The sequence below is a fragment of the Rhea americana genome, unplaced genomic scaffold (assembly GCF_003343005.1).
Source record: "Rhea americana isolate MKP2758 unplaced genomic scaffold, rheAme1 scaffold_30, whole genome shotgun sequence".
Lineage (NCBI taxonomy): Eukaryota > Metazoa > Chordata > Aves > Rheiformes > Rheidae > Rhea > Rhea americana.
In genome coordinates, this window is record NW_028186424.1 from 5848868 (window position 1) to 5875319 (window position 26452).

Genomic DNA, 26452 nt, shown 5'->3' on the forward strand with positions numbered 1-26452 from the left:
CTCTAATATTTTTGCATAATTCATGTGTGTATTCTGTGTTTAGGTTTAATCATAAAAATGGAGCATTACACATCACATGTAGGATGTGAGATTTCTAAAGTGCCTTTATCTGATATTGCTCTGAGGATTATGTCAGCTTTGCGGTCTATTCCTGTAGGAGAAGCTCAGACTAGCAGAAAAAATTATCAGAGTGAGTAAAACTTAGTCTGTTTAAATGTTTCTATTTTCAGTTGAAAAAACAGAAACTGATTCCAAAGATTTTGAGCTATAATTGTAACTGAGAGATGACAAAATTGGATAGATTTAACAGTAAGACTTAGTACTAGGTCTTCAAAAGTTAAAAACATTCACTATGTGCAAATTATTTTAACAAAATTGTATTATATCCTAATGAGTTTCTCTCACGCTCCTCAAGGTGTTCATTCCTTTCCCCCCCTTGTATCCCATCCCACAACTTGGCATTTAAGTAGTAGTAGTAATATTTGTATACCTTGAATGTACACTTGGTCATGGATGGTAAATTGAAATACAGATGGTTCCAGGGTACTTCACTTTCCTAAGATTAGACTGTGTCTACTAAATGCTAGTTTTAGCTGTCATAATTCTTTTTAGGGACTCTGATTTTTTAGTGGACCTTAGCAAGCTGATTTAATTCACTCTGTAGATATCAAGGTATTAAGAAATACTAGTAATCATCGTTTTCTAACTTCCTGAGGATTTTTGATCTTTGCTCTGTAAATCCCGCATGTGGGTTTAAACTCAAAAGAGGTTTTGTACAAGCTTCTCTACTTTAAGCAACATATCTATAGATACTCTTTTTTATTAAGAACATTTTAAATGTTACTGGGATTCTGTGGAGTTTCAGACAATACCCGACTGTATTTAAAACAAACAAAGCAACCCCCCCCCAAAAAAAGCTTTTAGGTTCACAAGTGTTAAAAAATGAATTAAGCTGTAATTGTTTGAGAAGTGCACTGGGACTTTTCTGATCATTACTGCTATGTCAGTGCAAGGACCTAGGATATAGTTAGTACCCTCAATTTCACTGTTTCTTTCTTCCTAACTTTTTATTGCTACGCACAATAAAACTAGATGACAAGTTCGAACTGTGAACTATCTACTAAATTAAATGTTTGTTAACAATTTGGACTGGATATTTAAAGATCACTAGACAAGCTGGGAACTTGTAAGATGCCTGTGAAGAGTCTAGACTCATGTCTGTTCTTTAAATGCACATTCATTAGTAAAGCATAGCCTAGAGCTCCCTGTGAAATTATAGGAAGAAGAGCTAATGAAAGTCCCAGTGGTAGAGCAAATTAGGTAGTGTTAGAAGTGCCTAAGCAGGTCTTTGAGCAAAGTCTAACATCTTACTCAGAATGTAATGGATACTAGGAACATCTTGCAAGGTAAATTTTTAAATCTCAGTTCCATATATTTCATAGTCTGTCAGTCTGGGAGTCCTGGAAAGAAGCAAAAATCTAACTTTCATTATGTGCTTAATTTCAGTAGTCTGTTTTAAACTATATTCTAGAAATTATTTGGTCAACTAGATTTAAGTCCAGCATTTATTCCTGTGTGCCTGGTGTTCATTGCTGCCTAAGTTTTACCTAAATAACAGTTCAGACTTGTCTTTTAATAACAGAGTATTAGATTAGTGGAACCTGATGGTATAGCAGTGAAAAGGTAGTAGCTGATTGCTGTGTGAATCAGTAATTTACATTTGACAGTATGTGTTTTTGTAAAAATGATACATTTGGACCAAAAAAATTGAGATTATTTAACAGAAAATGAGACTTTATTTCTGACTTTCTGACTTAATTGCTTTTTACTTCTCTTGCCATCTTGTTGATTTCCCCTCCCTGTTTTTCCTGTTTGATGTTTTCTGTTTTACAGCTATGAACTCTACTGTGTGATATCTATTTTGGGGTTATATTGTCTGCTCTTGATCTATTAACTCCTTGTCAAGCTGAAAATTGGATTTTTTTTTTTTTTTTGAAAATACCATGAAGGTATCTAGTATCTTTAGCCAAATGAGCTTGCTGTCATCTTTGTGGTTCTTCTAAGTCCTTATTTACTGGGGAGTAAAAGAACAGTGTAAGCATTTAGTGTTGCAGCATGTCACATGACTTTTTTGTTCTTGTTTTCCATTTAGTAATTACTTATGATTGTTTCTGGCATACAGGCATAAGAACAAATGTATAATTTGAATTGCTTTTAGGAATAGCTATAGCTAATTAAAAAGTGGATCTAGATGGAAAAATTTTGCACTTCCTTAAAAAAARAATACATAGAGTTGGTCTGTTTCAGACTGTATTGAACTATATTTTATTGATAGAATCTTTAAAGATTAAATTCTACTTACTAGAAAAAATCCTAATTGTCTTTAAATGATAAATACTGTGTTCAAATAGAAAAAATGCCTGTGACATTGTAATAGTGGATGAAATTCTATGGTTATCTTGGCAGTAGTGCTTGTAATAGGCCCATYCAGCCTTAAAAATGAGTTTGAAGGCAGGAATGGGTTTCTACTGCCATCTGGTGATACTTTTTCATAAATGAAAAGTTGGAGGTTGCCTAAGTATTTAGATACATGTCGTGTGGAATACTGTGTGCTGAAGGAGATAAATATGATTCTTATTGTCTCTGTAAGCTGAATTTATGAAAAGAAATCTAGATGTGATGAAATTAAAAGCATTGAATGTAAACTGAGCTACTGTGCTCAGTTTACTTTGTACAGTAGCTGGCATTGTTAAATGTCTTGTGAAGAAAAATATCTAAAATATTTGAAGCTACAGATACAGATACACTATATCTGTTATTTTGAAAGCTTAGGTTAGAGATCTGAGCTGATTACTATTACGAATAACTGATTATATGCATACACCAATATGAACTTACATATAATATGAAGTAATAAACCTAGTTTATTCTGGAGACTAAACTAAATAGTCTTTTAAAATCTTTTTTAGTCTTTTAAGTAGAAGGTCTTGGTTTGCATTGCCAAAACTTTAAAAATTCAGTAAATGGGAATAAATTCCCTTGCACTTTCTTTGATGTCGGTCATCAGCACATTTGAAATGTTTGGTTTCACAGTATGACTTGCTGCTGGTAATGCAAATTTTGTAACTGAAAGAGCAGTGGAATATTTTACTCTGTATGCACCAGGAATCAGAAGGGGACAAAATTCATGTTTTTCCAGTGAGGTTTCTTTTGACTGCACAAGAAAAGAAACTAGAGATAAAGAAATTCTAACTAATTCCAAATTCTGGAGGAGCTTGCACTACTTAAGAGTTCTGTTTATCCCTCTTCTTCCTCTTCTCCTATTGAGTTTCTAACTACTGCCATACTGTTACCCTTTGTTCCTTTATTCCAGCCTTTACTTGCTGCTAGAGGCCACTTGGAAGTGTTGATGGCATATCCTAGCCATTTTGTTGAGCAGGGTTCAGAGTCCTGAGGTTCTTTTACAATGGTTTCCTTAAACTGCTACAGCAGGCTGCTTTCAGGGCTGGAGGCTATGCATCTCTGGCAGTTTAGTGCTGTGCCCAAACTAACAACTGTGCTGGGGCCAGGGCTATTTCTCAGGCCTAGCATTGATAGCTATCTGGTTTCTTGCACAGTATATTAGCTTTCTATAATTTTGATATGTCTGAATTCCCTTTGCTCTCGGAGAGAGACTCTTCTGAATGCTAGGAAAATAATGTTTGTCTGCTTTGTAGTAAAGTTTTTTTTTTTTCCTTAATGGAGAAAGAACACATTTTTGTATATGCATGTTTAAGAACTTAAAGGGCCATTTTGAGCATAGGAAAACAGTTGCCATGGAAAACTTGATTGCAAATATTTTGTTTGATAAAAGTGTAAATATTGTAACACTGAATGTAACCTCAATTATGTGCTTTGCTGTCACCTTCGCCTATCTTATGTTTTTCATTTTTTTWAAAAGGTATAGAGAAGACAAAGGAAAATAAACTAGGTGATGCACATCTGGAAAATGAAAAGGCAAGTTGTTAGGCATACTGTAAGACTGAAGAAATCACTAAAACACTGTTTTTATAGAAGGCTTTACTCTTTCCTAACAAGATATATCACTGTGCTTTGTGCATACTCATGGTTCAGATAAAAGCTTTTCTCTATTGTCTTATCTTGCCCTTGGCATCGGTATACCTGTGAGAGTCCTGGCTGCACTTCTGTTGTCATTTTTGTAGGAAGTTAGTCTGTTCTGACAAGCTGATCAGAAATAAACGAGGTAACCACACTTAGATAGTTATCAGGGTTTGAAAATGTTCTTAAACTTCTGTCACTGAAAAATCACTGACACTCCAAAAAAACTTTTGTGAAATGCAGCAGGCTTCTTTTCACAGTAATGCGCAAGTAGCTTATGTTTTGTGAACTGTCATCTCACATCATCCATAACTGATATGATCCGTGTGGCGTAYAGCAGAGTGATTAGATTCTGTGGACTTTGCATAACTTCTAAATCAGTACATCATTTAGTATAATAAATGCCCTGATAGAAGCTGCGTAAGTGAAGCTAAAGCTTTATTTTATTTACTGTATATAACCCTATAGGAAATCACTATTTTTGTCCTTCATTAACAAAAGGAGAATATTTTTGTGAAAAAATAAGCTTAAGGAATAGATACAACATATCTTTAAAAAAAAAAGAAGAAAACTTGTATGTTTTCTTTTGTATGTAAGATGAAGCTTTTTAAGCTATAATTTTGCAGCAGGGGGGTTGTAGCACCATAAGTCCAAGTTCCTTTCATAAGAGTGGACTAGTTGCTTAATAAATATAAAATGAACTAATTTAAAGAGCTAATTCACTTGAAAACTGAGCTCATAGTACAAAGTTTATTTTTTGCTGAATCATATCCCTTGAATTGGTATAATGGGCATGCAAGAGCCAGCCTAAGAATGGGAATGGATAACTGGGGCAGCCCCAGCTTAGGCTCTGATTGTAAGATCACAAGGAACGCTATGCGTATGCATGATGCTGAGACGAAAAATCAACTATTTCACAAAAYAGTGAAATTTCCTAAAGAACTCACAAGATTGATTTGATTCTGTGCAAATTAAATTCAAAATCTACCTGCTCTGACTGAGGCTATAATCTTTCAGGGTCATTAAAAGGTAGATAATTCACTACAGAAGTGCTTAATTTCCAAAAAGGANAAAAAAAAAGAAAATCCTTTTAAAAGAAACAATAGGGAATTCTCTTTCCTCCCCACTCAGAGCAAGCTTTGGAGGTAGTGTGGGGATTTATTGAAAACAGAATGTTGGAGGCTTAGAACAAATTCATAGTATCTGCCAAGAGGAAAAAAAAAGCTAAGCAACAAAATGGAGAGAAGTGTAAGAAATATCATGTGAAAAGCTGAATTCATCAGAATTTGTTCTTTTATGGTTGCCTCATTTGAGTAAGTTAAATATAAAACCACAACAGTATAGTCCAAATAAGGAGGACTTGATTTTGAGGATTTGAGAATTTGAGGAATAACTTGGAATAAACGTAACTAATAATACCTCTTCCCCGCCTCCTCACTTCCCCTAACCACCCCAAAATGTGTCAGAAGTAGAAAGCTTGCCAGCACCTGCAAGGCCCGTTACATGATCAAAGCGTAAAAGATTATTCACGGAAGATACAGCTATATATATATATTTATATGTCCCTAAATCGTTGAATACACATTTCCCTTGAGAAAAAACAGTAAGGTTGCCATTTCAGAGTCCCTGTTTATAGAAATCAAGACAAATGGTCTGTCTCAGCTGAAGTGGGTGTAGAACAAAGTAGCAAAATAAACAAATTATCAAGACCGGTATTATACCAAGGAAATTGCTAAAGGAAATCAAGGATGAAGACACTGAATCATAACAGTAGCATGTAATTTCTTCCTTAATCAYAGAATGGTTGAGGTTGGGAGGGACCTCTGGAGATCTTCTAGGTCAATTCCCCCTGCTCAAGCTGGGGCACCTAGAGCATGTTAGACATTATTGTGTCCAGRCGGGTTTTGAGYATCTCCAAAGGAAGAGACTCCACAACCTTTCTGGGCAACTTGTTCCAGGGTTCTGTCACTCTCACAGTAAAGAAGTTCTTCGTTATACTGAGGTGAAACTTCCTGTGTTTCAATTTGTGCCTGTTGCCTCTTGTCCTGTCACTGGGCACCACTGGAAAAAGTCTGGCCCAATCATCTTAACACCCTCCCTTAAGATATTTGTAGAAATTGATAAGATCCCCTCTCAGTCTTCTCTTCTGCAGCTGAACTGGCCCAGCTCTCACAGCCATTCCTCATAAGAGAGATGCTCCAGTGCCGTAATGATCTTTGTAGCCCTTTACTGAACTCTATCCAGTAGCTGCATGTCTCTCTTGTGTTGGGGAGCCCAGAACTGGACACACTACTCCAGATTGTGGCCTCCCCAGGGCTGAGTAAAGGGGCAGGATCACCTCCCTCAACCTGCTGGCAACACTCTTCCTAATGCACCCCAGGAGACCACTGGCCTTCTTGGCTACAAGGGCACATTGTTGGCTCGTGGTCGACTTCTTGTCCACCAGGACTCTGAGGTCCTTCTCTGCAGAGCTGCTTTCCAGAAGGTCAGCCCTTAGTCTGTACTGGTGCATGGGGTTACTCCTCCCTCAGTGCAGGACCTTGCACTTGCCCTTGTTGAATTTCATGAAGCTCCTCTCTGCCCAGCTCTCAAGCTTGTCCAGATCTCTTTGAATGGCAGCACAGCCCTCAGGTGCGTCAGCCACTCCTCCTAGTTTTGTAGCATTAGCAAACTTGCTGAGGAGGCACTCTGTCCCTTCACGCAGGTCACTGATGAAGAAGTTAAACAAGACTGGACCCAAGACTGAGCCCTGGGGAACTCCACTAGCTGCCACAGGCCTCCAGCTAGATGCTGCACCACTGATGACAACCCACGGAGCTCTGCCTTTCAGCCAGTTCTCAATCCACCTCACTGTCCACTCATCYAGCCCACGCTTCCTGAGCTTATCTAGGAGGATGTTATGGGAGACAGWGTYAAAAGCCTTGCYGAAGTCAAGGTACACAACGTCCACTGCTCTCCCCTCATCTACCCAGCCAGTCATTCCATCASAGAAGGCTRTCAGAGTGGTTAAGCAGGATTTCCCCTTGGTGAATCCATGCTGACTGCTCCTGATCACCTTCTTTTCCTCCATATGYYYGGAGATGAYATCCAGAATGAGCTGTTCCATCCCCTTTCCAGGGATGGAGGTGAGGCTGACCAGCCTCTAGTTGCCTGGGTCCTCCTTCTTGCCCTTTTTGAAGACTGGAGTGACGTTGGCTTTCTTCCAGCCCTCAGGCACCTCTCCAGTTCTCCACGATCTTTCAAAGATGATGGAGAGCAGCCTAGCAATAGYATCTGCCAGCTCCCTCAGTGCTTGTGGGTGCATCCCATCWGKKCCCATGGATMTGTGGATGTCAAGTTTACCCAAAAGATCYCTAACYRRTCCTCCTTGACCAGAAGAAATTCTTCCTTTCTCCAGACTTTCTCTCTTGTCTCCAGGGTCGGGGATTYCCGAGGGCTGCCCTTAGCAGTGAAGACAGAAGCAAAGGCGGTAKTCAGTAACTCTGCCTTCTCTGCATCCTTTGTCACCAGGGCCCCTATCCTATTCAGCAGTGGGCCCATATTTTTCCTAGTCTTCCCTTTGCTACTGATGTATTTGAAGAAGCCCTTCTTGTTGTCCTTGACATCCTTTGCAAGATTTAATTCCAAATGGGCTTTAGCCTTCCTTGTCACATCCCTGCACATTCTTACATTCCTCCCAATGCTGTTCAGTAGCACAAGAAAAGAAAATACATTGCTAAAAAGAGATTTGGGGGTGTCTGGAGTACAAAAGACCCGTCAGCTTGACAGCTGTTCTGAGCTTATTCGTTTAAAAGAATGGAATATATTATTTATCCATATACCTGATAACACTTCTCCTGTATGACTTCTGTGTACATTTTGCTGCATCTTACACTCTGTAAGTTTTTCAAAGAAGTCAGTAGAGATCCAGTTGACACAATGTACTTGAATTTGCAAAGCAGTCACTATCCAAAGCAGATCCAAAGCAGAAGTTCTTAAAGAAACTAAGTTGTCATGAAAAAAGCTCTGAACACTTGAAGCTAAAGATGGGAATGAATGGTCACCTCTTTCTTCAGACAGAGGTCACTAGTGTCCTAGACACTTTAGGAGACAGATTACTAGACTAGATAACTCTCTGCCTGTTAATTTGGCATTGTCRATATTAAACAAACAATAAAAAAAGGTGGTTTTGAATGCAAGCAATATAAATCAACAAATTCATTATTAGAATTCTATGTTCTGTAATGTAGCCCCCCCAATTAACTCTTTGATTTGATAGTATCAATAACATTTTTTTTCATAGGATGTCAGTTCCTGGAAARCTTTTTCAAATTAACTCATGTATGTTTATTTTTATGACTCCTAAGAAGTTGAATAATTAGGTCACTGAAAAATTTCCCTTTTTTCCAGGAGATTCATGATTCTGCGATTGTATTAAACACATCTGCCAGCACAGAAAAAAGTACCACTGATCAAACAATCAGGACAGTGCATGTAAACAAAACGTTTTGCAGTCGAGAGACCAAAATAGTAGGCTCTCTGTTGCCACTGTCTGCTTTTAGTGCTTTTGTAAGTTACCAGGATTTAGCCTTACCAAAACGGGTACATAGAGAAGGAAACTTTCCAGTAGAAGCAAAAAGCCTGAAGGATAGTGAAAAGAATGCAGCTACTTCCCTTAAAAGAAAGCAGGATGCATGTACGTGTTCAGAGAAAACAGGAAAATTTCGTCTGAAGAACTGCACTCTTTCATATGAAGGAAGATATAACTGGATTTCTAGACAAGCAGAATCATCTGAAAATTGTCCTTGTGATATTAGAAGTTTGGGATATGAAGAAAAAAGAGAATTGCTTGCAACTATCAAACAGGCAGTGGCTTTGATAACTACTATGGTATTTCAAGATGGTTCTTCACAGCTCAACTCAGAGCAGGTTAGTGAATCATCTGTTTTGGTTAGAATTAGTTTTGCAGAGCTATTTGAAATTTGCATGTGATTTGGATAAACAGAAAACTGTTAAGAGTCTAGAATTTGGAACAATTTTGTATGGTTCTTTTTTTACCAAAATATAAATGTTAAAGGAGATAAACATTAATACTTCTAACTACATTTTCTTACCGAGTATATCTTGAAGAAAATGGAACAATTTGGGCTAAATAGTCATTTGTGTACTTAAAGTGAGAATGTCTGAATTAGCATCTTTTCCTACTTTGTGACGTGTCTGTTACAGTGGACTTTTGTTGCACAGCTGAAGCTACTCTACAATGTTAATAGTATATGCAGTAACTCCAGTGTACCTAATAGGTTTCATATCCTAAAACATATGTGGATATTTTTTATATAAGACTCTATAAAATTTGTTAGAGGAAACACTATTGTAATTGTACTTAACAGGTCTTAACTTCATCAGTAAAAGGAATTGTTGTCTTAGTGAAGAGTCAGACAAATTGCCTTTGCTCTCCCAGTTACTCTTCAACTGCCAATACTTGGGATGCTTCTAATCAAAAAGATAAATTAATTTATTTAAAAAATGAGTGGTCATCGGTTTGGAAACAAGAAGAACAGAYTCACAAGAAATATATTGGGTGAGAGTATGTAGGAAAAAATAAGTTTTGCTTTATGTATGTTGTTAGCAACTGTGATGTTGGTTATGTAGTTTCTTGCAGACTGGCACAGGCTTAATCTCCCTATGCTTCAAGTCCATCTTAGCTGCATTAGTTATGTATCAAGGCTGGGCTAATATACGCCAAATTAAGTAAATTGTGAAGCATCAAAGATTTAAGATCTTGGACTTGCTTGCTAGTTTCCTGTCTCCTGCTGTTGCTCCATATGACTTGAAACAAATCACTTCACTTACCTTTATTGCTCCAGCTGTAATACTGGAGATATAAAAAGACTGATTTTTTAATTTGTTGTTAGTTTGATTATAGATTGTTAGGAATGGAGATTAACATATCAATAAATCAAGTTCTTGTGAACAATAAAAATTCAACAAAAAAACAAGTTAAATGTATTAGCTATAGGTTTTATTTGAATGCGAATGATCTCCTGTGAAGAATGGTAGAATTGGAGCTACTCAGTGTAAAATAWTATCTTACGATCTGCAAGAATTCTGATCTATCCAAAAACTTGATACTGTGGTTTTGTATCACCAAAGATAAATGATCTTGAAAGCTCTTTAAGTAATGATTATTTTCTTATATTGCCCCAAATAGAGCTCATCAAATATACTACACTAAGAATTAGCACAATTTATATAAATTTCTATTTCAAATAGCGTGGACAGAGAACTATAAACATTTTCAAAAGGAGTGGGAAAATGTGGCATAAGATGAAGCATACTGCATTTAAACAGCATGTTAATACTAGGTAATTGTGGCAATTTAGATATCCAGTAATTTTTAAATTGTGATTTTACTATCCTTGATTAACTCAGTCAGAATCCTCTATGATCCTATTTGGGTGTATTAAAGTGTTATAGGAATGCCAGTTGCTGTTTTGTATTAAGCTTGCATTTAATTTTGAATGTCAAGTAAGGATTTATTTTCTTTAGGACTGCAAGGTAAAGCACATCCGCCAAGGTGTTTCATTTAAAACAAAATGACATTTCAGATATTATTAAATTGAGAACTTTAGTATTAAACTATATTGTTCTATTCTTACAGGAAGAAAGAAACCCCTTGTATTAACTGTTTAGTGATACTAATTAAATGTATAAAAGAAATTAAATGTGTTAAATCTTGTAACTATATAGTGCATATTAATGAATTTCTTCTGTGCAGGCAAATACTGTTTCAAATGCTACATTGCAAAGTTCCAGTTATTTGCTTCAATGCAAAAGATTTCCTGAGGACACTCCTTCTAGTTTATGGTAATAAAATTAGCTGGAAACAAGGTAACTGTTGGATCTAATTTATGATTGAATCCKATAATCTCTGTGGTGGTGGTGGATTCTGTTAAAATTATTAGCTGTAGAAGTAACTAAATTTGTGGTTATGTAATATTTTGGAAAACAGAGTTTTAGTACCATGGAAAAGAAAACCCTTTTGGGGAGGTGGTGGCCAGATGCTTGGCATATAAAGATGATGCATTTCTTCGAGGAATAAAAATCAAATTGCTGAATAATGTAGGGTTATCTTCCAGTAGAAACAAAAGCTCTCAACACAGTGCTGACTGTAGCTGAAAAGGTCAAATTGCTTCATGTTTTATATTTCTAGGAAAACTCCCTCTGCTCAAGAGGAGACACTAAAATAAATTCCAGAAATGCTCGTAGCTGTCAAAATTAGGAACTGTTTGACTGAGGTCTTGGTTAGTTGATAGAAATAAGTAAGACTCTTGTGTATGGATTTAGAAAAAAATCCCAACAAACAAAAGATAAATTAAGGTTTAAAATAATGTTTTTTTTTCTTGCATCGGTGGATGGATCAATGACATTACAAAAATAAAAGTGTGCCCTTTAGAGGACACACTTTCTATGTAGAGTCTTCAGATTGTGTTCAGCATCTGAAAAGTAATATAACAATATAAAATAACAATAAACTTCCAGTTATTTAGGTCCTAAGATCTGCACAGAAGGCACTTAGCCCTAGGGGACAGGGAATAGTGAACATTATGAGAAAGTCATAATGGTACTGGCATTAGTGAAAATTTTATAACCTGTATACATGAGAAATAGTAGACCTAGGTTATCTTCTGACTCACAGAACTTTAATCTCAAGCTCCAAGTATCTAAAAGAATTATTATTTTTTAAGCTTTTGAAGTCGTATACCAGTGTTTTCTCACATACATCTCTGTCATGGTAAAAGGTACATTTAGTAAATTGTTTCTTTCTAAAGATAAAATTCTGTCATTAGAAGTCAAACACTGAAATTTCATTATGAACTTAGAGAGACTAATGTGTGATGCTACCTGAAAGTGGAAACTTTGGCTCTGTCAGTGAGCATGCATGTGCTGGTTTTCTTGGCACCTCCCTCCTCCAAACTGAAGATCTTAGCTTGACCAAGTACAAGGCCAAGCTTCTCTGATGTCACTAGAACTCTTTCATCTGCATGATGAGAGAGAGTACTCTGCTGTATGCAGTCTTCCTCTGTATGTAACTCATTGCTTCCACTTTTTCATTTCTAAAGTTCTATGTTTTGTGCCAGTTATTTTTATTACAGAAATAAAGGGAAACTTCTGTGAAGAGGTCTTAGCTTTATAAGGACATCTATTGGCCACTTTCTATTTGCTGACCTCATGATTATTCCATTTATTGTCTAAGTGACAAAGTTGTTCGAGTTGTTGTACTCTTAGTTAATCCTTATACCATAGAAGAGATTATCAGAGTTTCAAAGAAATATTTTCAGTGTTCTGTGACAACCTTCTTAGTTCCCTGTTGCCTGAGTGGGTCTAATCTTGATGTGATCCCACTATGCTTCACTCTGGTGCCTACTAAATACTGTGGTGCTGAGTCACGAACTGAAGTCTATTTCCYAGGCTACTCTCTAAAGCTGTCAGGGATTTCTGTTCTCATATATTCTTGCTGCTTGAGTCAAGCATCTTGTGACTTTGTTGGCTAGTTCTCATTGCTACTACCCTTGCTGTTGGTGAAAATTTTGGTCAGGGAAGAAGAGACAGATGAATCAAGGGTGTTTTATCTTTTTATCCTTTTTCTTTTTAACTAGAGACTGTTTTTTTATGCTCATTGTAAACAGAAATACGAAGAAAGGATTTTTATGAGATCTCACAAAGGCTATTCTGTTGCAGTCTTTCTCCATGTAGCTGTAGTAGGATTCAGTTGTTATTATTGGAGAAATCAGTGCTTATTTCATGCAGTCCGTAGATGAGCTTATGAATGTCCAGTGCCCACTGGCTGAAGAGATTTTCTGCGGCCTTAGAGACATTTTCCAGCAGCCATCTGCTGCCTGGAGTGTTTCTCCATCAGTCAGACTGTGTTGCTTCGTCTGCCTCTTCACATTGCATTGTCTGTGTTGCTGGTAAACTTCTCTGCTGCGTTCATCTAATTCCTGTAGTGATTACTTACTGCTGAAAGAGTAGTAGAAATTCTGTAGAGCCATCCTAAGTTTGCTTTCAGAATGAATTCTGAGCTTCATGTACTTTAAGCTGCATGATCTAAGGCCAAGACTGTCCTCTGAATGATGGAAGGACTCCCTTAGTAGTACTGTCAGGAGTGTATACTTGAGACAACTTCTGAGGCTGTTCCTTAGCATCTGTCAGCATCTGAGATGAACAGCTATTTACAATGAAAGAAAGGAATAGTAAGCTACATGTCTTTKTGTGAGGCCGTGCACATGAAGTATCCTTCAGTTTTCCAAGGGCACTCCAGCAGAGCTCAAGCTATTTCAGTGGCAAAATGTCTTCCATCCTAACATCGTGGGTTTCCCTTCAGCAATGGTTGTATCAGTAGAGGAAAACAAGACTGGTACGGTTCTCATTTGGGTTAGTCCTGCAGCTGTAACTTGCATTATGGACATTAAAGTTTGCTTTGAGGTAACTGAGTTTGTGAGGTTATGTAGCTTGGAGTTCTCTAATTTATAAATGTACCTGTGTGATGTCATCTGAAGTTAAAATTACTTAGTAGTTGCTTCTGCCAATCCTTGACTGTAACTCAGAGAATTCTAATTGCTAGTTTCTGCCCCTCTTCTTTGTAGTACTACAGTAAATATGATGTGGCTATTGTGGTTAAGAGGGAAATGAAATAGCACTAGGCTTGCTCCATCTTAGGTATCTAGGTGAACATGAATGAATGTGCAGGAGAAGCATAGAAGATCATGCAGGGCAAAAGGTTCTGATTCCGAGAACAGCACTCAGTGCACTCCGTATGTGAGTTTATACGTGCATTGTAGATCTCTGAAGTCTGATTATTGGGAAATAGACTTACTCCCCCTGCCATACCAGTTTTATGGATATCAATTAAATTAACAGCAACAACAAAAATGTACCTGAGGGAGATATCCATAAAAAAAAATCCATTTGAGGTTTATCAGTGATAAGGAAGAGAGGCTTTTACAGAGGGAATCTTAAGAACCAAAGGCGCACTGAGATTCTAAAGCCTTAAAAAATCTCTTCCAAAATACTCTCATTAGTGTTGAACTTACTCCTATGTACTCATGGTATTGACTTTAAATTGCAGCTGCCAGTTCAATGTTCTTGTAGTGTAAATGCTTGTCTCTTTATGACCTGTGTCTATAGGAAAGTTGAGCAAATCTTTGGAAATATTTCTCAATATTGAAAGTAATTGAAATATTTTAATTCAATCAAAAATAATATTTGTATTTTTGTAGTTGCTGACAGTGTCGTGTTAGATCCAAGAATTGCAGCCTGGCTGATAAACCCCAGTGACACAGTTCCCTCTTTTGAATGTTTAATACAGACRTATTTTGAAAAATCTTTTTCACTGGGGAAAGTAAATTCAGATACAGGTTCTTTGAGAAATGYGTTGGTAAGTAGTTTGTTTTAAATTGTTTGTGATCAAGTTAAAAAAAGAAGAAAACAACTAAAATATTGCTATTGCTTACAAAATACTGCAAAAAACCTACAGCTAATACTACTGTTTTTCCTGATGAAAGAAARTGATTTTATTAACACTATTTTCAGAAATCTAATTTTGAAAAAGGGGAAGACTGGTATCTCACCTGGTTACCTTGCTTATGCTCTTCCAGTTGATAGGATMTTGGTTTTCTTATTTACAAAATACTGGGTGTTTCATTCAAACTGAAGTAATATCTTTATTTTCCATGCAGGTTTACAGAGGAGAATGTAAATCTGATAACAAGTAGAAATGTAACCTTTTTGTTTCATTCTCATCAGAGAAAGAACAATGGAAAGATGCTAAATGTATTGAATGATGAAACCCATGAAAATGTGAAATGGGCAGCAAAGTCAAAACTGGTAGCATAATTTTTGAGAGCTTACTCTGATAAGGAAGATGCCTTCTAGCTCAATCTGAGTGAGGAGAGYAGAATATTTTTATTTTTTAGAAGATTTTTGTTCTAATTATAGATATTTCACGAAAGAAGTAGGGTAAGGAAGTTGTAGGACAGCTTGAGGTCTGTAGAGAAAAAGCAACTCCTAGTAGAGGAGCCCTTGCTTAGTGTTCCATYAGCTCCAGGATAGGAATGGAAATGATAAAATGAGCATAGAACAGTTAGGATTCCTTAAAACACAGATCAGATGAATGATAAACCCAAAGTTAGTTTACTTACAAGATGCCCAAAGAACAGACTTGGTRTTTTTTCAGTTTGGAAGTCTTCCATTGGATTTCATGGCCATTTGGTTTCCTGTCAATCAGTCTGTTTGCCATTCTTGACAGAAAGACCTAACTCAATTGGAAAGCAGACTTTAAATTTAGCTCTAACTCTGTCTCTGTGTGTTAATTTAATGGAAATTATCTTGGAATACCCATTTCATGAAGAATCTAGCCAAATCTAGGTCATCCTTCAGCAATTTTGCTATTGAAGGAGAAAGAGTAATTTTAATCAGTTTATCTTCTGAAATGGTGAATATTCTATTGGCTTCACATTTGATTTCAACTCTAATGGATCCTCCATATTAAGTATATTAAACTGATGTTGTCAAACAAAATAGTAAGCCAAAGCATCCTGCAATTCTATTTGCAATAGATTTCTTTCAAACTGTCATGGACAAGGATCTGCAGACACTACCACTATGCCTAGCATAATTGTCTTTCATTTGGATTCTGGGCTTGCTGGAACAGAAGAAAAGGAAGTGAATAGTTTGCGCATGAAAGGGGGGCAATGCTGCCAGCAGTAATGAAACTGCAAAGCAGATTTTTCTTATTTTAGAAGTAGCAATAGAATTCTTGCTTCAACATCAAAGGCAGTRTAGCAGTACTATTTCTCCATACTCAATCTGTGCAGAATATAAATAAAGGAACTGCTCATCTCTGTATTCCTCTGTACATCTKCAAATTGTGTTTGTCAGAGCTCTAAGAATATTACTCAAATGCTAAATATAATAGGAGACAAATATGGAAAAATATACAGTTTAATCCCTTTTAGAACAGATAGTGTTCTGAATGATTTTTATGTTAGTAATAAAATAGTCTTTTTTCAGTATCAAAACATAGGTTTACATTTGGAGAAGCTTTATAATGTAATGATGGACCTTACTCATGACTTACAGGTAAGATTTGAAAAGCAGATATTCTGATGTAACTTCTAGAGTAGTAAAATGAACTTAAAAAAAAGTTAGTGATATACCTCTCATTCAGATCAGAATCTCCCTGTAGTAAAATGGAGGGCTTCAGTCCTTACTGCTGGTCCACATTAAAGTAATATTGTCCATTAAATCTGTTATTTTTTTCTAGAAGAAGGAAGCATTTAGCCTGAAGGTTAGTCTTGAAAATMAAGTTTTCCTATACAGGTTAACTTGCACATTTATATGAATATTATAACAACAATAAATGTTTAGAATATTGTGATTRTATTTTCATTTGGTATTTTGAAGCTATATGAGATGATGTTTTATTTCCTAAAACACCAWGTAGCTGTTTTTTACACATATTTACAAAGTGTCTTCCTTGTGGTCAAAAACTCTCAGCATATCTATTGCTGTAGAGAGAATGGTTGTATTAACCATWACTGAAGTTCAGAATGCATTTCAAGAGCTCTTTTAGCTTTTTCTTTCTTATTATCATGTAGCTGGAAGAGTATCAGAATTTAGTGTTATGTTCAAATTCTGGTGGAAGGTGCCTCATAGGATTCTAGTCTTTGATATAGCAAATATAAGGCATTCATTGATAGAGTATTGTTCCTGTACCTTTCTCCACAAAATGATATAATGGTTGGTATTCAGACACTGTAATTCATACTAAGTAGTATTTAATTCCACAAACAGCCTGGTCATATAAAAAGAGATTATTCAGAAAGTAAAATACTGCTTACTGGAAAATAGATCCACAGAATGACACTTACAGATRTATGTTTTAAGCTGAAATTGTTTGATACTAACAAGTTTGTTTCCATCTTATTTTACAGGTTCAAGGTTTGTGGAAATTATTTTCCACATTAGAGGTTCCACTGATCAAAATTCTGGCAGGTATGAAAGTTCAGTTCAAAATATGAATCTTCACCATTTTCACGCACCTACTTACTATGTTTTAATAGAATGTTATAACTCAGAATACTAAATGTTACTGTATCCTCATAACACGTGTGAGTTCCRGAGTTTCCATTTTACAGACTAGGAAGCACGTAAGATCAAAATCATCAATTGTAAGTGCCCMAAACTAGGAATCCAAATATGTATTTAAGTGTCTTGTCACAAGTCCCTCTAAAAGTCAAACTACTTACGTGCTTCATCTTGAACTTTGCAAACGTCATAAATACTCTAAGTATTTAATTTGACACAGCTGAGTTAATGAGGATCTCAGGCAAGTCATTGTCAAATGGAAAATAGAATCTCAAATTTTTCTTTCTCATTGTGGTGCTTATTTTATTATATAACAATACATTGATTTTTAAATAGAACTGATATAATTGTTCTCATTATATATTTGTATTTACAGTGATGGAAACACACCAAATACATGTGAACAAACAGGAACTGAAAAAAACATCAGAGATTCTGGGGGTAAATTTTATCAATCTTTATATTTTCTTTGGGAAATTTTTCTGACTGTRTATGGAGAATAACTATTTTAAAAAGAAGAAATCTTTTCTATTTTGTCATGTTTTCCAACCAACAGTTTTGATTTGTATTTAGATTTATTATTTTTATTTAGATTATTTAGATTTTTATTAATATAAATAYAGCTAATAAAGTTTGCATATTAGGATAATTCTGTATTTATTTGCACAAGAAAAAAAAAGACACATTTATTTCATTAGCCTTGTCCTGTACAAAGAATGCTCTCCAAATTCACAACCTCTTTTAGATCAGGTATGTTGTAGAATAGAAATCTTACTGAATATTTCTGAACCTACAGTTATCAATAACCATCTTGCTGAGAAGAGATTGCTATCTATATATTTTTTGCCAATAAAAAACTGTCTTTATAAGTTACATGTTCTGATGGATCTAAGTTTRTTGTTTCCCAGTTGATTAAAATAGATACAAGAGAACACTACTTTGTAGCATAACAAGAATATGCWTTTTATGAAGTCTGACTAGGTAATCTTACTAGTCTAGCAGGCTTACCAGAAGTTTACCAGAGTAATTTGCATAGCTCTGTTTCTCACAGACCTCCATAGTCCATGGACAGTCTAAATTATTCTCCTTCAAATTTTGATACTTTTTACTACAGTAAATCCCCTTCTCAAATTGTGATGAAATACAGCTTAAAGAGTACATAAGTAATCCATTGACCAAATGTTGATAGCCAACAATGATTATGCTTTATAAAGTACCAATTTTTAAGTAGAAGTCCAATATGCTTATTAACCTAGGAAGTAACTGAACAGTGAAGAAAATAATAAAGTAAGCAGAATAACTCAGAGGTACTAACTTATAGTTGCGACTGAAGGAGCTTGAGCAGGAAGCCCATCAAGYTGCTGGAGAACAATTCCTTTTGACRAGCAGTAGTCAGCTCAGAGAGGTAATATTTATACTATTATTATTAGGCAATTTTAATTGAAGAGTTATAAAACATAGAAAGTTGTCATTAAAACTTAAGAATTCTTCTTAGGTAGTGATTATCATCTTTTCTTTTTATAATGGAGGACATGACATTTTTTTCATAAATTCAGCAATTTTGACAAATTGTATTTAAGTGGCTTTAAAGAAAAATGATTTTAGTAAATACACTAATTTACAAATAATAGATCAAATAATAACAATTTGATCTTTTCAGCTGCATGTTCTCTATTTGCTACAGTATGCTCTGTTTTCACAGAATCAAAGACTAGTTGAAATKGGAAGGGACCTCTGGAGATCATCTGGTCTACTCCCCCTGCTGAAGCAGAGTCAGCTAGAGTTTCCTTGAAATCTGTTTTTYGGACTTTAAGTTCAGACACCAAATAATGTTCCATTCTGTTTTCAGTATGTGAAACATTGAAATTGTTCGGTTATGTTTTTCTTAATGTAGATATTATTTGAAAAATTGAAACTGCATATGCTGTGCGAGAAAATTCCCAGAACTGAGATACAGCAAGTTGAATCCACCTCAGAAGCTGTGGTAAGATTGGAAGAGGTTTTTAAACTTTATGTGTAATTTAGAWATTGTTCTAAATTATGTTTCAGCAAAATTGTCATTTGTCTACCTACCCATCTTGATTTATTTTTGTATTGTACTTATCACACTTCCTTTACTTATGCCATGAATGAAGGGGAGGGAGGTTGTCCATCTTAGAGAGCATTTRTCAAGAATGGTAAGAGAAGAATTCTACTGCCCTTGACATTTATCAGGTGTAATGTAGAMAGGCAGCTTTATAGTATATACAGATTTGTCAGAAGTAAAGGAAAAAGACAGATTTTCTGACTTGAAGTTGTTAGAATTTCATAGCACCTTGCAGTGACTCTACAGGGAGGTCTGATCTAATGCCAAGCCTAGTCTTATCTATCTACAGGATTCTCTTAAATCAGTTTTGGAGCTAGCAATAAACTATTCAGGTATTTTTTCATCTTTCAGGATTTCTCTCTCATTATGAAACACAAATGAGATGTTTATGTTTTTTTGATTGTTAATGTTATTTCCAAATTTTCCAGGATAATCTGAATACATTTACAAGAATTCTGCTTTGCAGTATAATTCAGACTTCTCTCCCTCAAAAACTGAAAGCATTCTAAAAAAAAAAAWTGATGACTGTGCAGTATTCTCTGTCTTCAGGTTGCTCTCTGTGATGAAGAAAAACAAACAAATAAACCARATGTAGAATCTAAACTTTAGCTATAACCATCGTTAAAAAGTCRTAGTACTGGGATACACTTATGATCCTCTTCAAAGCTGGGAGACTTTCTCACTTGTTAGATTTTTGTAAGTTATAGATGACTGACTGGTTGGGTGGAAGAGATTAGAGGTGAAAGAAGAGAATGTTAACTTAAAATCTGYTCTGTAAGAAAACTACCAACCAAACCTTTCTTACGTTAGGAGATCTGGGCTAATACCTTGTCATTGTCTTTTTRTGATCCTCAACTCATTGTTAATCTAAGGAAACAGTTCTGTGGGAAATACTTGTAGTTTGAAATGAGAATCGTCACTTTCTTTGTATAGTCCATGTTTTACTTTTCATGTGCAWGAACTTTCCTCATTTTTGTCCTCTGTGGAGATAATTGCCTTCATTAGGAGAGGGTATATTTGGTGTGAGATCTGCATACTCATGGTTGAATCATATTCCCCTAGAATGCTAATGACTAAACAGTCTAGACACTTTGATAAGTCTGTACAAAAGATCAAATGTATCTTCAAATTCAGTGCAGTAATTATTACTTCTATGAAACTTCTCCAGTTCTTTCTTCTGTTATTGTTGCAGTAGATCATTTTCAACAGTCATTCACCCAAAAGTGCAAGAACCTGGCCAAAAACATTTGTCTGAAAATGATGAAGTCACGATTAGGCTGCAGACTTTTTGATAACTTTTAGAGGCATATGTGGCTGTCCCTTCCTTTTGCTAAAATAATAAAATTCCTTCTTACTGCAGAAGAGACCTGTGSGTTGCTGCATTGATTTCTATGATTTAGTGCAGCAATTGTGTTAGTCCAGCTTACATGGGGATCAAATTAAAATAATAAACTCATAGCTGAGAACAAATACCTTTGGGAAAGGTAAAAAACGTTGTATTTGTTTCTCGTGTAGGAGGAAATTCAGCTTTTAGGCCAAACTAGTAAACTAGTATCTGGATACTGTCTCTGGGGTAATATCAACTGCATAATGATATGAATCACACCACATTTGATGAGAAGGAGGTGTTATAGATGAAATATGTAATCTTGGAGAGCAACAATAAGCCTTGGAAGATGAGTGGGGTTAGCAAAATAGAATATGTCTTCTTTTTGTGGGAACGTAAGCCATGCTGTGGTGGATCAAAGCAAGGTTTTTACTTAGACCAGTTTTCTATTTCCAACAATTGATAAGGCTGGGTAAATTAAAGAAAGGTAAACTGAAACCATTCTAGTAGATAAATAAAAGGTAATTAAGATATTGTYTCTCCCTGGCAGTGAGAAAGAAACTTATCCTTTTAAATCTCTGTTCTGGTATAGTCACATCTATTTTTCACCCTAGCCTATTGTAGTTCCTGATATCTTTGTTGTACTAATACATACCGAATCTCTCTTTGAATAATTTAATTCACTTTCTTAATAACCTTCTGTGGCAATTTACAAGCAAATTAAACAGAAATATGCTTGATTTTTTTGGTTTAGGATTTGACAATTTCAACTTAATTTGTCTGAAAGTCTCCTAGAAACAGAAAAAATTACCCTGTTGTCTTTGCTAGACGTGTTTTTTTTTGTAAATTATTTTATATCCTTTTACCATGTTACCATCTCAGATAGATGCTATCTAGTACAAAAAACAAACAAATAAAAAAAAATAAATAAAAAAAAAACACCACCAACTCTTCTCACCCCTCTGTGTTTTCAAAGTCCTTGTGGAAAAGATTTTATCTCTCTCTGAGAAGGGATGAAATTGGAAGGACAGGATACTTTCCAGTCTTCCTGTTGAAGGTGGGAAAGAATGAAGGCTTCCTTGGGCCTAAGGAAGATTGCTACTAAGAACATAGTTCTCTAGCCTATTATTTAGTCAATTCATTTAGGAGAAAGAATTTCTTCCTCCAAAAATAATTATGTATTCTATTTACTGGTACTTAAATGTAAAAAACAAATCAGTGTTCTAAAGGTTAAATTTAAACAGTTAAATAATGCCAATTAACAGAAAAGCRTAAGAGTAATTCAGGTTTGTTATTTTGCAGCTAAGTAAGTTGCAAGATCTTCATCCCTTGCCTAAGATAATTTTAGAATACCGACAGGTGAGCGGAGTTTTTTTATATATTGTAGTAGTGCTGAAACAAAAATTAGCAAGAAATAACATATTCACAACTAAATGAAAAAATGTTGACTAGGCTGTTATTTAAATTCATTTAAATATTTATTTTTGAGGTTTTAGGTATTCTGAAGAGTTTCTAAATTTAAAAGTTATACTTCTGTTTTGCACTATGTAAATATAGCTATCAAAACACTGTTGCAAAAGCATTTGGAAAACTTTGCTGTTAAATTTGACTAGTGCTATAAAACCCTCTCAAAATCTTTTTTTGAGCCCTGAAGAAATACACTGAAGAAAGTGAAGGAGATAACTCATTATGCTGTTTTTCACCTGACAGAGCTTCCTGAAAATCCAGAACAACCTATTTAGTCTGCTCTTTTGCTTAATGTTTGGGTTTTCAGTAGATGCATTTCCAAGAGAAAAAGTGGAGCTTTTGGGAGCTTTTTTTGTGTCATTCATTGATTGACAAATGTAAATTCTGATAGTTTATTTGCTAGTATCTGCATAGACCTGGATTTGGCGTATAACCCAGCACCTGCCTGACTTATATTAGTAGTTCAAGTGAATATACATCCATTATTTTCAAAGGTAAWACTATTTGTATCCTTTTTTTTTAAARRAAAAAAAAATMAGCATTTGAAGAATATAATTTGAAAATCTGTTATATTTATGGATAAGAATTTGCCTTTTCTTGCCTTTATGTGATTTAGGTTCATAAGATAAAATCAACATATGTAGATGGACTACTAACATGCACGAGAAAGGTAAAAATACAACACATGGTCAGCCAAATGTGGTATTTCAAAGAAGTCATAAAATTACATGAAATAATTGCAGCATTTACAGTTAAACTTTTTTTTGTATCAAAAATGATTTATTGTTGGTATTGCAAGCCTGTTTGCMGTGAATTTTCTTTACTAATATTTGCATTACTTACACTTCAGAGAAATATATTCTTTTTACATGTATGTCTACTTTTATTTTGATTTTTACTTYACTTCATTTAAAGGGATTTATTTCTTCTACATGGAATCAAACAGGAACTGTGACTGGCAGACTTTCAGCCAAACATCCAGTGAGTCTTTTAGAAGATTTACATTTTACTTTGAATTTAAAAATAATGTMATTTATGTAAAATATTCCATGTTTTTAACTCATGAAAGGGTTTGTTCTAGTTTTCTTCTAACAATTGCAATATTGTATGTAAATGGAAGACTGAAAAAGTCTATTAAACAGGTGCTTCCTTCTATAACATTTAATTTTATGAATATTTTCCATTATCTTTAGATTAGAATTTAATATTCTTTACCAGAARTTTACTTAAAGCAGGAAGATATGATTGTGAGCGATGCAAACTCCAGATCTCTGCTGAATATGTTTTTTTAATGATTCCTGGTGTATATGAACTGCTCCCTGTAAAGGKTTGGTAAGCTCTGGAAGCTACCGGGGGATTCTGGAAAAAAGAGGAGTAACAAGAGCAAGACCAACAGCTCATTTCTTCTAGAATTCAGCTTCATGCTTCATAGCAGACAAGAGTTGTTGTTTTAGTAAYCTGCCAGCTGCTGGCTTATATGGCTATGATATTTAGGCTCTTTGYGCTTCCTTTTGTGGCTTCTGCTATAATGCTGTGTTTCTGGCTGGAATATCTTTTATTTGAGTTTCGGGACAGCTAGAAACTTTGAGTTTTGCCACTGTGACCTTTTTAAGTACATGGATGAATTTATTTTATTGTAACATTTTGCTTGAAATTTAAGGAGTATACTGCTCTTTGTAGGAACAGGTGAAGCCTTTTGCATTTCATTTCTTTTGGAGCCAGTAGCTGTGCAGATGAGTATGCAGMCCCCTGATACYGGGATAGGAGTGCAGATCGCCCCATGGGCTCAAGTCTCAGAGGTGTTGGAGGAGGAAGAGCAGTAGAAAAAGTGACTGCCTACCTGGAGAAATTTTCTATTTGGTTTAATCATGASAAAGTTCTGACCACTAGCCCTGTGGCAACCTTGTAGACACTGAAGTGGAGTTTGACTCATGAAGTCTAATGGGAATTGGAGAAGCTGCTCTCCTGCTAACCTGTGCCCAAAAGTACTGTCAGTTCTTGTCCATGCAGGTTTGAATACTGCTTATCAATCTATATGGATACTAGCCTTAAGTATCATGGGTAAAAGTGGTACTGGAAGTCTTCTGCAGTCTCAGAGGCAAGATCATGGTTACCTGCAGCACCAATTAGGAGTAGAGGTGTTAGAAGTWACCATTCAGTTGTGCCTGCTCAGCATGGGAGGACTCATGAGGCTCCTCGCAAGTCCTCACTAATACAATGAGCTTTGGAGTGCTGGCAAAAACCTGTCCTGGGAGGTTCTTTTGTCACAGTACTGGTGACTTAGCTTTTCTTTTACCTACCTTGGCAGCTCAGAATTCATTTACATCTTGCTGCTTTCATGGTATGTATTTGCATACCATTTGTCATCAAAAAATTTATAGAAAGTGCTTATGCTTCATGCTGAGTGAAAAACTCTGTTTTGTGATTCTGAATAAACAATGAAACTGAGGAATGTTATTACTGCTCCCACTTTTTAGGCACTCAGGTGGGGAGAAGTGACAGCAGGGAACAGAAAAATAGATTATGAAGGTCATAGTTGCTAAATGTTCTGATCTGCTGTACAGATATTACAAGTCAGAGCTGAACAGATAGCCATCTTGAGGACCACATACACTCTAAGGTGACTTTCAGCCTAGCAGGCTATAAATAGCATGAACTCTGCTTTTCTAAAAGGTTGTTTTTTTCCAAAATAATGCTGCTACAGTTAGGATCCAATGTTGTTTTAAGCTGAGTTTTTATTGTAAGGGGAAACATTGGCATGGTATTTTTGTGTGGAATGTTTATTGAACTTAAACCATCTGTTTCTGAATAGGGCTAGTTTATTGGTATATAAGACATAACCRCAATGCCAGGTCACTTTACTAAGTGGTGAGAGATTGGGAGGTTCTTGCCAAAATCATAAATATTTTAGATATTTCTGCAGTCACTATGATATTATGTCAAATTTTAGCTGAATATTTGCTTAGGTAGTTTAACAGTTTTTTAAAATTCTTTAAAGAGTGATTAAAGCAAAACATGAGTGTAAATCAGATAAAGCAAGAATTTAAATAGGAAAAAAAACATTCCATTTGCAGCATTTATAATGAGAGACAGGGTTCCAGACAAAGGTTTCCTTTTATGTTTTTTTGATTTGATAGAGATAATGGATCAATCTGTCCTCTTTCCTTAGAGACCTTAAATAGAATCTAAGAAGAATTTGATCTCATAAGTTTAAGGGGAAATGACCAGACATAAAGCACAGAGCAGAATTTTGTTTTCATTCTGTGATCTGTTTCCAAACAAATCCGCGTCTGATATATGGATGATGTATATTTTTGATCTTGTCCGCAAAATACTGTCAATAGTTAAGCTTATTCATGTGAATTTTTATGACTAGACTTGCAGCAACTTAGAGGATTTTATTTTTTGTAGAACTTTACTGTTGTTTTCCACCTAAACGTCAGTTTCGGTGTAGCTGTGTGCTCCATTTCTTTTGATTTCTTTTTCTGTGCAATGTGTGTTTCGTAATTAATGTGTTTTTCACAAATAACAAAAAATGATATTTAATAATATAGTACATCATTAAACAGGGCACATTTGCTATTGTAATTTCCTGCTATAGCATTGTAAATGTCTGTTTGCTACTTCATGAGAACTGGCATATTGGGAAACTAAAAATAAATATAAACCCTTCAATTCTTCAATCAAATAACTAGAATATGGATACATTATAAAGTAATTTTTTCCATTCTATGATGGATTGACTATTAGGAACAGCTAATTAGGCTCCTTATTTGAATATTTTATTTTTAATGATTATTTTGTACAAATATATTGGTCTTGTCTACATTTGCATGCTCCTTTATTATATTGCTTGTCAAAAATGATCATATTACATTCATAAAGATTTAATATATACTTTCCAAGCCTACCTTAAAATACCACTCTCCAGCCTCTCACCTTTTAAAGCAAAAGTAAGTCATGACAGAGGAGGGGAGGCGTAAAGCCAGTTAAGGTAAAACCTCTTTTAGAATGAGAAGAGAATCCTAGCCTGGATATAAAGATTGCATATAACTGTGTGGTATAATTTGATTTAAGATGTAAACTTCTGTAGTAGAATCAGATATTCTGTACTATGGTTTTTCCCCCACAGGCTGCTGCAGCAGAGAGCACTAATGAGTTGCTAATGAGTTTATGCTTGCATACTTCAGAAGATGTTTGTATCATTAAACTAAAAGGCACAGATGGGTAGGCTTCAAGGGGCGTTTCCTTCCTTTTAGTGACAAAAAGGCATATTAGTGATAAATAAAGTGCTTTACTTTCTCAGGCCAGGTGAAAAAAAATGAAAGCATTCCTATTTGTTAGTA

The 26452-nt window shown here is 35.3% G+C and overlaps 1 protein-coding gene across 1 annotated transcript in view; it reads left to right on the plus strand.

Moving 5' to 3' along the window:
- The first annotated feature begins 49 nt into the window (after positions 1–49).
- The window catches only part of POLN (DNA polymerase nu), a 97268-nt gene continuing 70865 nt past the window's right edge, over positions 50–26452 (plus strand). The window contains exons 1-15 of the mRNA XM_085309700.1: positions 50–190; positions 3941–3996; positions 8488–8618; positions 8652–9006; positions 9468–9658; positions 10856–10968; positions 14358–14515; positions 16150–16218; positions 17073–17133; positions 17603–17667; positions 18548–18631; positions 19121–19210; positions 21942–21998; positions 22723–22776; positions 23022–23087. Of these exons, the coding sequence (XP_085165826.1) occupies positions 58–190; positions 3941–3996; positions 8488–8618; positions 8652–9006; positions 9468–9658; positions 10856–10968; positions 14358–14515; positions 16150–16218; positions 17073–17133; positions 17603–17667; positions 18548–18631; positions 19121–19210; positions 21942–21998; positions 22723–22776; positions 23022–23087 (1683 nt within the window). The 5' untranslated portion in view covers positions 50–57. The remainder of the gene's footprint in view (positions 191–3940; positions 3997–8487; positions 8619–8651; positions 9007–9467; positions 9659–10855; positions 10969–14357; positions 14516–16149; positions 16219–17072; positions 17134–17602; positions 17668–18547; positions 18632–19120; positions 19211–21941; positions 21999–22722; positions 22777–23021; positions 23088–26452) is intronic.